We start from the raw sequence: 12,584 nt of genomic DNA, 5'->3' as shown, positions 1-12,584 counted from the left end.
TTTTTTATTTATTTCTGCTGGTGGTGTGCCTCCGTATTTTTTCAACACAACAAAATGTTCCTTGGCTCAAAAAAGGTTGAAAAACATTGGTACTTTTTTTTTTTTTCATGTTATTGCCTGAAATAAAAATACATGAGAAAAAAAAAATGAAGATGTTGATGCAATACCGAAAACATACAGCGAGGGCGCTGTGACATGACAACACCATTCTCGCTCGCTCTCGCGATAACTCAGTGCCTCCACCGGACCGGCGGCCACACTCTCACACGGGGGAAGAGATGGCGGCCAGAGGGGGCTTTCAGTCGGCACCCACGGGTGGTGGGGGCGGTGTAATGGGTCCTGGGCCGCCGGTTCCGGGTGCGGGACCTGGCATGGGCCCGGGGACTCCCACTGGAAGGATGGGACCTTCACCGGCCGCGCAGAACCACTTGTACCGCTCCCCGATGCCAGGGCCCGGCTACCCGGTGAGTATGTCGCCCCCCATCTTTGCTCGCTGACGCCGCTAGAACAAAGCCCCTTAGCGGCGCTTTGTCACCGCCTGCTAGCCACTAGCCGCCTTTAAGTCCCCCACTCTCCCCTCACTCAGTCAGCCCACTTAAAATCTTTATTCTATACATTTTTTTAAACATTCATGCTTCACTCTAAACGAATACCAAAGTTTAGTTTCATTCGCTAACACCCTCCCCCCCTTCTCACTTAGCTTAGCATGCTAACCACTTAGCTTAGCATGCTAAACAGCCTATGTAGCAATAATAATGTACGTAAAGTCACAGTTGTATAATTGTTTATGATTTTTTTTTACCAGCAAAACCATCAAACTGGTGCTCGACACAGCTAAACAAAACACATTGCTGAATAAATGGCAGTATTTTATGTTGTATTGTTAAGCGTACGAATGAATGAATGGCGCCTGAAATATTCACATCCACTTTATGCTGATTGTTGTGTTTTTGATTGATTGATTGACATTTTTATTAGTAGACTGCACAGTTCAGTACATATTCCGTACAATTGACCACTAAATGGTAACATCCGAATAAGTTTTTCAACTTGTTTAAGTCGGGGTCCACGTAAATCAATTCATGGTACAAATATATACTATCATCATAATACAGTCATCAGAGTATATACATTGCATTATTTACATTATTTACAATCCGGGGGGTGGGATGAGGAGGGTTTGGCTGAGTCATCAACAATTGCATCATCACAGAAATGGACATTGAAACATTGTAGGTCTGACTAGGGCTGGGCGATATGGCCTTTTTTTAATATCTCGATATTTTTAGGCCATATCGCGATACACGATGTATATCTCGATATTTTGCCTTAGCCTTGAATGAACACTTGATGCATATATGTAACAGTCACTGTTCTGCGTTGTGTATCTTGTAGTGAGGCGCACACTCAGGAGTTGAATCATGGAGGGTTTATTCACCTTTTTTGAATACAAACAAAAACAACGAGGCGTCACACACAGTCCACGGCAAAAACGATCTCTCTCCACAGCTCCGAGCGTCAGTGCTCACTCAATTCAATTATATATTCTTAATGTGGAAATAATAATAATAATAAAAATAACTAAAATAGTAATAATAATAATAATAATGAAAAGGTAAATAAAGCATACAATAGTCTCAATTAAATTAATTAAATAAAACACAGAATATAAAATATATACTTCAGCAAATAACAATATATATTAAGAAAAATGATCCTTAAAATGTGCAATAATACACCTCATCTTTCCCACCCACATCGACTCTTTTTATATTTTTTATACAATAAACCATGTCAAAAATACCTCATAACATACATACCTTTTTTGAATAGAAACAAAAACAACGGGGCGTCACACAGTCCACGGCAAAAACGATCTCTCTCCACTAAAAATAAAGAAGAAAATAATACACACTCATATTAATGCTAGAGCGGCACACAAGATGTCCACACAGACACACAACAGAGCCCCTGACCCGTGCGTAAACTTACGAGACCAGGAAACCCCGCAACAACTGCCGCTAGCAATAGGCTAATCCACACATCATTTAGCATACAAAAGTATTTTTTTTGTCACTAATTCAACAATCAACATTCAGGAATTCAACACGCATGCCCACCAACAAGTCACAAGACAGTGAGCATTCCCACAAAACACTTTTAAGAACGACAACCAAAAAGTTTATAAAAAAAAGGAGAGAGACATAAACGTGACTTACCTGCTCCGAGCGTCAGTGCTCACTGAAGCTGGTCACAAAGGTGCAACGCCAAATCACCCCCCAGGGAAACAAAAAGGTATGTAATGGAAAATAATAGAGTGGAACCTATTTACAATGAGAAACCCTTTTGGGGAAGTTCACCACAAAAAATGATGTGAATAAATGACCAAAATTAAAATAAAATAGAATAAAATTTAGCTCGGCTACATATAATCACAGCAGTATGATGATTCTATGTGTCTACATTAAAACATTCTTGTTCATACTGCATTAATATATGCTACTTTTAAACTTTCATGCAGAGAGGGAAATCACAACTAAGTCAATTTAGCAAAAGTGTATTTATTAAACAGTTATTAAGCAGTGGCACAAACATTCATGTCATTTCCAAAACAGAAAGTGCAAGATTGTCAGAGACATTTTAAAACAAGCTATTAGTGCACTTTTGTGCATGACGTCACTAAGATGACTTATCAAAACAACACTAAATTAAAGTGCACTTTTTGTACAGAACGCCACTACAATAGTTTAAAAACATGCATACCTGCCAACTACTCCGGTTTTCCCGTAATTAGTACGGTTTTCATCAACCTATTTCGGGTTACAGTTGCAGTGATAAAAAATACGTTTTTTCATTAATTTAAAAAAAATGTTTTTTTAAAGTTTTATTCACGAAATCGCGTAACAACAATGACAATCGACACTGCTTCCCGTAACTTCCGATCGAGCCATTCCGAATGCCATGCGCGAAGCTATTTATAGCACCGCTGCCAAGCACGAGGCATCAGTTGCCATTGTTTCTAAACGAGCGAACGATCATGGAATCAGCCGGAGAAAAATCGCAAACGAGTCTTAAACCGAAAAGAAAACTGCAGTCATTCCGTGAAGAATATTCAAAAGCCTATCCGGGAATAATTATCCGTTCCAAAAAGGGTGAAAACTAGGCGAATTGCACCTTGTGCAGACAAGATTTTTCGGTCGGACACGGAGGAATTAGCGATGTAAAAGACCACGTTGGGACAAAAAAAACACAAGTCTAATGCCGTTGCTAGCGATACAAGTGGAAAACTTTCAACGTTTTTCGTCGCCCAAACAGATTCTTTGGATGTGATAAATGCCGAAGTTTTATTTACGGAGGCAATAATTGAGCATGGACTTCCCATCGCACTGGCTGATCACATGGGACAGTTATTTCGGAAAATGTTTCCCTACTCGAAAATCGCCAAAAAATATTGATGTGGTCGAACCAAAACATCAAACATTATTCAGTTGACAATAAAGTTACCATATCATTTTTGCAGTTACGATCAATCTGATAGAATACATTTGGATTTTAGCCACAAAAAGGTAATGACACCAATGTTATCTATTGGAATTGTTTAGTACTGTTTTACTGTTAAAAGTGTTTATACTATTTATGCTTTCAAGTCCAAGTTGAAGAAATCTTGTTAAATGTTGACAGCATAACTACCAAAATACAGAAGTATGTCCTTAATATTTTTGCAGTGCTATTTCTGTTGAAAAGTTAAAATGATTACCGTATTTTCCGCACCATAAGGCGCCCTGGGTTAAAAGCCGCGCCTTCAATGAACGGCATATTTCAAAACTTTGTCCACCTATAAGCCGCCCCGTGTTGTAAGCCGCATCTAACTGCGCTAAAGGAATGTCAAAAAAACAGTCAGATAGGTCAGTCAAACTTTAATAATATATTAAAAACCAGCGTTCTAACAACTCTGTTCACTCCCAAAATGTACGAAAATGTGCAATCACAAACATACGTATATCAACATGGACAGAGCTGCGTGAAAAAAGCCACCCGGCCTCTTCGCGTAAACTTAAACTTACCTTAACCACTCGCTCATCTTTTCTTCATCCATCCCTTCGAGTTAGCTTGTATGATGACGCCGGCTGGAAAGGTCTCTTTTGGCAAGGTCTTCCTTTTGAATATCACCATGGGTGGAAGTTTCATTAGCATGGCAAGCTAGAACCACAGTGAAGGATGACTTCTCATTCCCTGTGGTGCGAATATTCACCGTACGTGCTCCCGTTCCACAGTGCGGTTCACAGGAATATCAGTTGCTGTGAAATAGTAATCCGTGTGCGGATGGAGAGATTGCGTCTTTTCATGAACCGGATCCTTGTCGCTTTGTAGGAGCCATTTTGTGGTCTTTACAGATGTAAACACACAAAGGAAATGAAACGTACGGTGATATCCGCGCGCTTTTTCTTCTTCTACGCGGGCGGGTGGTTGCTTACAGTAGAAGAAGAAGCGCTTCCTGTTCTATGGGGGCGGGTGCTTACCTTGGCGGTTGCTTGCGTAGAAGAAGAAGCGCTTCCTGTTCTACCGGGAAAAAAGATGGCGGCTGTTTACCTAAGTTGCGAGATCGAAACTTTATGAAAATGAATCTTAATATTTATCCATATATAAAGCGCACCGGGTTAAAAGCCGCACTGTCAGCTTTTGAGTAAATTTGTGGTTTTTAGGTGCGGCTAATAGTGCGGAAAATACGGTACATTAGAGATGTGATGTGCCACTTTTCAAGTGTCTGATGGCTTAAATTAATTTTTCATATTTTGAATTCTTTTGAAAGGCTTACAAAAAAACTAAATTTGAATTGTAATTCCATGCTATTGACAGGACTATTAATTTCAATGAAGTTAGCTTACCATGTTTACAGTATGATAATTGTGATAGAAATGTGAATTTTAGGCACAGAATATTTTTTACAATTGAACAAGGCAGTAGATTATACAAGCTTGGACAGAAAGTTAATAATGACACCAATTTTTTTTTAAATGGAATTGTTTAGTACTGTTTTACCATTTGTTTACTGTAAAAAGTGTTTATACTTTCAATTAACAAATTGAAGTCTTGTGAAAGGTTGACAGGATAACTGGCATTAACTGTCAAAATAATTTCAAACTACCGGTATTGAAGTTAGCTTACAGAATAAACATGTCAATCAACCCATATGATTTTTGCTGTAATATTTTTGTTTTGAAAAGTCACTGTGACTGATAGAAAAGTGATGGTTTTAGCAACATTTTAACCTGTCTGAATGCTAATAATCATTTTGCGTCGGGGGGCGAACCTGAACCCCCCATCAGGACTTTGTCCTGGACCTACCGGGGCCTGCGGCTCCTGGACCCTGGCTACTAGGTTTTTCTGATTTCAAAAGTTGGCAGGTATGAACATGATGTCACACAAGATATTTCAATAAATGTCAAATAAAAATGAGCTGCATAATAGGAAATCAAATAGTGTATGTCCTTCGCTATGTGGTAGGTTCCTGCGGACATTATCTCCTTTTGTCGTGGACTCTTTTTTTCATAAGGTGTTGATGTGGAAATGGTTGCCTCGGCATTTTGTTGGTGTGGCACCGAACGGAGATGTTGACATGCGGAGTAAGCACTCTTGATTCTCTAGCGGGTGACTTTTCAAATGATGCTACATATTAGCAGTAATGCTACTTTTTGTAGAAACGCTTTTGCCCCACACTTGACATATTACGGTTGTCTGTTCGACATATTCCCGCTTGAAGCCAAACCACCGCCAGACGATGGACCCTGTGCTGTTTTTCTTGGGAATGAATTCTTCCTTCATTTGTTACCAGATTTGCACCTTCTTTCTCTCGTATTACCACTCGCACCACAGCTAACGTTACCCATGCTGCTACCTCTCTGCTCAAGGAGGGCGTACACGTATGTGACGTATGACGTGACAGTATGTGACATATGTAAGAATGTGCGCTTGCTGTCTGTGGGAAGGAGACACAAGAAAGAGTGGGAAGAGCCTGTAGTGTAATGCCAGCAGCTAAAAGCAACTGCGTGAGAACGTATACTCGAATATCACGATATAGACATGTTCTATATCGCACAGAGACAAACCCGCGATATATCGCGTATATCGATATATCGCCCAGCCCTAAGTCTGACTTGGTAGGATATGTACAGCGAGCAGAGAACATAGTGAGTTCAGATAGCATAAGAACAAGTATATACATTAGAAATACATTTGATTATTTACATTTGGTTATTTACAATCCGGGGAGGTGGGATGTGGAGCGGGGAGGGTGTTTGTCAAGGGTTGAAGTTGCCTTGAGGTGTTGTTTTAGTGCGGTTTTGAAGGAGGATAGAGATGCCCTTTCTTTTACACCTGTTGGGAGTGCATTCTATATTGATGTGGCATAGAAGGAGAATGAGTTAAGACCTTTGTTAGATCGGGCTCCACAAACGTGGTTTGTGGAGCTCCCCCTGGTGTTGTGGTTATGGCGGTCATTTACGTTATGATGCGTAGGATAAACCATGCAAATAGTCCATGCATGTGCACAGATACTTGCTGCACTTTACTCATTTTGTAGTCAAATGTCATGTGCATTATGTCTTAAAACGTTCTTCGGCTAAAGTGTGTGCACCGGAAACTTTATAGAAATAGATCAGTGGTTCTTAACCTTGTTGGAGGTACCGAACCCCACCAGTTTCTTATGCACATTCACCCAACCCTTCTTTAGTGGAAAAATAAAATGTTGTGTTTTTTTTCAAATTCAAGACAAAGTTATATGTTTTTGGTAACACTTTAGTATTGGGAACATATTCTAAGTAACAAAGACTTAATTAGAGTTTTTTGGACACTAGGAGGAACATATTCTAAGTAACAAAGACTTAATTAGAGTTTTTTGGACACTAGGGGAACATATTCTAAGTAACAAAGACTTAATTTAGAGTTTTTTGGACACTAGGGGAACATATTCTAAGTAACAAAGACTTAATTTAGAGTTTTTTGGACACTAGGGGAACATATTCTAAGTAACAAAGACTTAATTTAAAGTTATTTGGTTAGGGTTAGGGCCAGGGATAGAGGGTTAGGGTTATAATAAGGCCATGCCGAATAAGGCATTAATAAGTACTTAATAATGACTAGTTAAGAGCAAATATGTTACCGTATTTTCCGCATCATAAGGCGCCCTGGGTTAAAAGCCGCGCCTTCAATGAACGGCATATTTCAAAACTTTGTCCACCAATAAGCCGCCCCGTGTTGTAAGCCGCATCTAACTGCGCTAAAGGAATGTCAAAAAAACAGTCAGATAGGTCAGTCAAACTTTAATAATATATTAAAAACCAGCGTTCTAACAACTCTGTTCACTCCCAAAATGTACGCAAATGTGCAATCACAAACATACGTATATCAACATGGACAGAGCTGCGTGAAAAAAGCCACCCGGCCTCTTCGCGTAAACTTAAACTTACCTTAACCACTCGCTCATCTTTTCTTCATCCATCCCTTCGAGTTAGCTTTTATGATGACGCCGGCTGGAAAGGTCTCTTTTGGCAAGGTCTTCCTTTTGAATATCACCATGGGTGGAAGTTAGCATGGCAAGCTAGAACCACAGTGAAGGATGACTTCTCATTCCCTGTGGTGCGAATATTCACCGTACGTGCTCCCGTTCCACAGTGCGGTTCACAGGAATATCAGTTGCTGTGAAATACGGTAGTAATCCGTGTGCGGATGGAGAGATTGCGTCTTTTCATGAACCGGGTCCTTGTCGCTTAGTAGGAGCCATTTTGTGGTCTTTACAGATGTAAACAGGAAATGAAACATACGGTGATATCCGCGCGTTTTTTCTTCTTCTTCCAGGGGCGGGTGGTTGCTTACAGTAGAAGAAGAAGCGCTTCCTGTTCTATGGGGGCGGGTGCTTACCTTGGCGGTTGCTTGCGTAGAAGAAGAAGCGCTTCCTGTTCTACCGGGAAAAAAGATGGCGGCTGTTTACCTAAGTTGCGAGATCGAAACTTTATGAAAATGAATCTTAATATTTATCCATATATAAAGCGCACCGGGTTAAAAGGCGCACTGTCAGCTTTTGAGTAAATTTGTGGTTTTTAGGTGCGGCTAATGGTGCGGAAAATACGGTACTAATTTGCATGTTAATAAGCAACTAATTAATGGTGAATATGTTCCCCATACTAAAGTGTTACCATGTTTTATTAATGGTGCACAAAATGAACCGTGCATGAACATCACCTTGTTCAAACAACAAAGCCAACACAGTGCATAAACTCACAACAAATTACACACCTGCAAATCAGTGTGACTTCTGCTGTTGCCATATCCATAATACGCCGATAGGGAGAAGTTTTTATTTACACAATGAGTCGGGTGTGTCTCGACCTCCGCCGAACCCCTGAGGCCGACTCACGACCGAACCCCTAGGGTTCGACCGAACCCCTAGGGTTCGACCGAACCCCTAGGGTTCGACCGAACCCCTAGGGTTCGACCGAGGTTAAGAACCACTGAAATAGATAGATAGATAACTAGTACTTTATTGATTCCTTCAAGAGAATTCCCTCAGGAAAATTAAAATTCCAGCAGCAGTGTACAGAATTGATTAAAAAAGTAAATAATGGAGGTAGGGATGTCCGATAATATCAGACTACCGATATCGGCCGATAAATACTTTAAAATATAATATCAGAAATTATCGGTATTGGTTTAAAAATTATCGGTTTCAAAAAGTAAATTGTATGACTTTTTAAGACGCCGCTGTGTACACGGACGTAGGGAGAAGTACAGAGCTCCAATAAACCTTAAAGGCACTGCCTTTGCGTGCCGGCCCAATCACATAATATCTACGGCTTTTCACACACACAAGTGAATGCAATGCATACTTGGTCAACAGCCATACAGGTCACACTGAGGGTGGCCGTGTAAACAAGTTTAACACTGTTACAAATATGCGCCACACTGTGAATCCACACCAAACAAGAATGACAAACACATTTCGGGAGAACATCCGCACCGTAACACAACATAAACACAACAGAACAAATACCCAGAACCCCTTGCAGCACTAACTCTTCCGGGACGCTACAATATACCCCAATTGGGATTAGCAGTAGAAAAAGGATGGATGGATATTCAGACATTTGAAAACATTTTGGTAAAAAAAAATGTAAGTGACTCACATCTGTTAGATATGTAACAGGCCAATGCAAGAATTTAACTTTGAAAAAATATGCCCTTTTTGAGGAGAGAATGGTTGGTAAACTTATTTCATAAGCTATTCACTGTATTCTTAACTTTTAGTTCCCACGGGTTTCCCTCATTTTCTGCTTTCCGAGTTCCGCTTCTTACAGTAAAAATAAAGCAAGAAACACGTCTAATGAATAAAGCAAAACATGTTGTAGACCAAAAACCACTCCATATTCTCTACTGCTCGCTGGCATTACCATATCTGAGTTATTGTGTAGAAATATGGGGAAATAACTACAAAAGTACACTTCATTCATTAACGGTGTTACAAAAAAGGTCAGTTAGAATAATACATAATGTTGGACATAGAGAACATGCAAACCCTTTATTCATTGAATCAAAAATGCTGAAATTCCACGACATCGTGAATTTGCAAACAGCTAAAATTATACACAAAGCAAACTATAATCTGCTACCCAAGAATATACAACAATTCTTCTCAACAAAAGAGGAGAAATATAATCTTAGAGAAAAATGTAATTTAAAACATTTGTACACACGTACAACACTTGAGACCTTCAGTATGTAAGTATGTGGAATTAAATGATGGAATGGATTCAGCAAAGAAATCAAACAATGTACTAATATAATCCTTTCAAGAAACTCTTCAAACTTAAAGTGTTTACAAAGTACAAAGAAGAAGAACCATAATAAACATTCTGAATTTATTTCATACATCCATTCATTTTCTAGATAATCTTACTCATCTCATCATATGAAATATAACTTACTTCACCAATTATTATTTATTTATTTTTATTGTTATTACTTATGGAGTATATTGTGAATAAATTGAGAACAATAAGTGAATGAAAGTTCTAGCAACTGCTATGTAAAGGAAAATGATTAAATAAGCTCTGCTTCTTCCTACTCCTTTTCGAACATGTTGAATAGAGGAACTGGAAAGTGTGATGTATCATGTTGTATGCATGCATGTTCCAAATAAACTCAAACTCAAGTATATTAATTTTAATGTATAATCCCCTCATGATATGACACAATTCCCAATTCATTTGATTTTTTTTTTTTAATGTACAAATTAATGTATAACGTACTTGCTTGTGAAATCATAAGTCGGGGGACAATATTTTTGTTCTAACAAATGTTTAGAATGTATGTTAATAATACAGGGATGTCAAAACTTTTTCCAACAAGGGCCGTGTACTAAAAAGTCAAAGTATGCAGGGGCCATTTTGATGTACTGTATTTTTCGTTTGTAAGAAGAATTTTAAAAACAGACTTTCCATATATCTAAATACAAAATGTGTCAGTTTTGTGTTATAGATGACAATGTACTGTTATTATTAGACGGGTAAAAAAAATAGTAATGCAAAAAAGATTAAATGTAATAAGAAAAAGCTGAAATGTTGATACTAATATCTAATAGTACACTGTCACTTATAACACACTCTTTTTTAATGGGAAAACATCTAAACTGCCCCCAAATACTTTATTTCAGTATGCGACCCTTGTTTGTTTGAAGAAGTTTGGACATCCCTGTCTTATTAGTTTCAAATATTTTTTTCGCTTAGCATCAGAAATTTTAGATTTTACTGTTATTGTTTATGCAACAATATACCAACAAAACTGGAACTGCTAGCCACACTTTGGACAGTCCTGTGTTAACACATTTTATTTTGCAAAGCCAAATAGTTTTTAAGCTTAAAAGACATGCAATTGTAGGCATTACATGCACATTTTCTGTCAAAATTGAAAGAACAAATATGTTTAGTAAGAAAGTAGACGTGGTTTATTTACAGATATTATTTCCAGGCTTTCTCAGGTCACATAAAACGATGTGGCGGGCCAGATCTGGCCCCCGGGCCCTGAGTCTGACCCTGTGGTGTATATATTGTGTCTGCTTATGTAAGGTCGAAACTGATCTATGTCAAAATACCAATTATCGGCGCAGATTGATCTCTAATTGGAAGGGACAGCGTAGTGACTGCACAAGAGCATATTCTGGGTTTTATGCTAAAAATTCTAAACATTTTCATTCACATGCACAACATTGAACAAATCTAAAACATATTTTTGTACAGCCATATTTTCATTGCAGGTTGGCAGATGACCCTTTCTTTATAGGTGTAGTCTTTCAAAATGTGTTTCAATGTTCTTCCCCACAAGGATACCCTTGTATTTAAAAGTATTTAATAGATTTTTTTTATCAGTGGTCCGCAGTTGTCAAGAGTGCCTGTTGCTTAGCTACCAGCAACTTTTCTGAAAAGAAGCCTCCCTCGTTCTTTCCGAGCGTCCTTGACTGCTTTCATTCATACAAGAAGCCTCGTGCAGCACATTCAGGGACGCGTTACACTCTGAATTGCGCAGAACTTTCCTGTTTTCAGGTAAATCAAGGCCATGTAGTGTGGGAGGTCCCTATCTGGGTATGTGGGAGGGGAATGGCGTACAGAGCACGTCGATAAGACCGATATTGTTGACAAGTCGACATCAGATGCCCTTGCTGCTGTCCTTCCCTCTTCGTTTGTTGGAATTCCTGCCGGAAGACAGCCGCCATCAGTGACTTGTCGAGTTGTCTGCTGCCTTTAAACTGCTGCGTTCATGCTGTCAGATACACGAAGTCAGCTCTTTGATATTTTAGCGCACGGCTTGGTGAGTTGTTCTCCGTTCGGACCCTGTTTGCCGCTGTGTTGCTTCCATTTTCTTTTGTACAGTATCGGCAACTCACACACCTTTGGGACATACCACTCCACACAAGTTGTGCAGTTTGCGGGGGGAAATATGCCTTAAAAGTTGCAACAAATCTTACACAAGACTTGAGAGATTGTTGATGTACTTGAAAAGAAATTAGGCTGAAAACTTTTATTTTCAGCTAAATCTTTTAACGTCCGCACTGTTTTTATTTTTATTGTCTGCATTTTAATTTTGCTTTTATTTTCTTTCATTTCACTTTGATGTACCACATGTGCTGTGAAGCACTTTGAGTCTGCCTTGTGTATGAAAAGTGCGATACAAATAAAGTTGCCTTGCCTTGCCTCAAATCTACGGAAATTGCCAAAGATATTTAGAACGGAATATTCAAAATGGGATTCAAAATTGTGGCATTTTGTGATGTTTAGACAGTATTTTCACATACTTTGCTGATTGTGAATACAATTGGATATAGTTTTATGGATACAATGAAACACAGTTAAGCATATAAAGTCAACTTGTTTTTCCATTATGCTGGTACTTTAATTAAATACAGGGATGTTCCGATGCCAATACAGCACTTTTTGGAGGAATAGGTATCAGAACGTACCTGTAACGAAATGTCCGATACCACAATAATATGAATTTTGTAAGAAAAAACAGGTGTACGACCTAAATAGAGCGCACAC

The 12,584-nt window shown here is 38.9% G+C and overlaps 1 protein-coding gene across 4 annotated transcripts in view; it reads left to right on the top strand.

Moving 5' to 3' along the window:
- The first annotated feature begins 258 nt into the window (after positions 1-258).
- smarcd1 (SWI/SNF related BAF chromatin remodeling complex subunit D1) overlaps positions 259-12,584 on the top strand; it is a 33,249-nt gene continuing 20,923 nt past the window's right edge. For 2 of the 4 annotated variants that reach the window (XM_061940326.2, XM_061940318.2), the window contains exon 1: positions 259-464. In XM_061940326.2, the coding sequence (XP_061796310.1) occupies positions 279-464 (186 nt within the window). In that variant the 5' untranslated portion in view covers positions 259-278. Of the gene's footprint in view, positions 465-11,711; positions 11,857-12,584 lie in introns of those variants that run through there. The other 2 variants (XM_061940335.2, XM_061940343.2) reach the window with 2 other exon arrangements.

The sequence above is a fragment of the Nerophis lumbriciformis genome, linkage group LG03, assembly GCF_033978685.3.
Source record: "Nerophis lumbriciformis linkage group LG03, RoL_Nlum_v2.1, whole genome shotgun sequence".
Taxonomy (NCBI): Eukaryota; Metazoa; Chordata; class Actinopteri; order Syngnathiformes; family Syngnathidae; genus Nerophis; species Nerophis lumbriciformis.
Note: the sequence above shows the minus strand (reverse complement) of the source record. Positions and strands in the feature narration are given on the sequence as shown.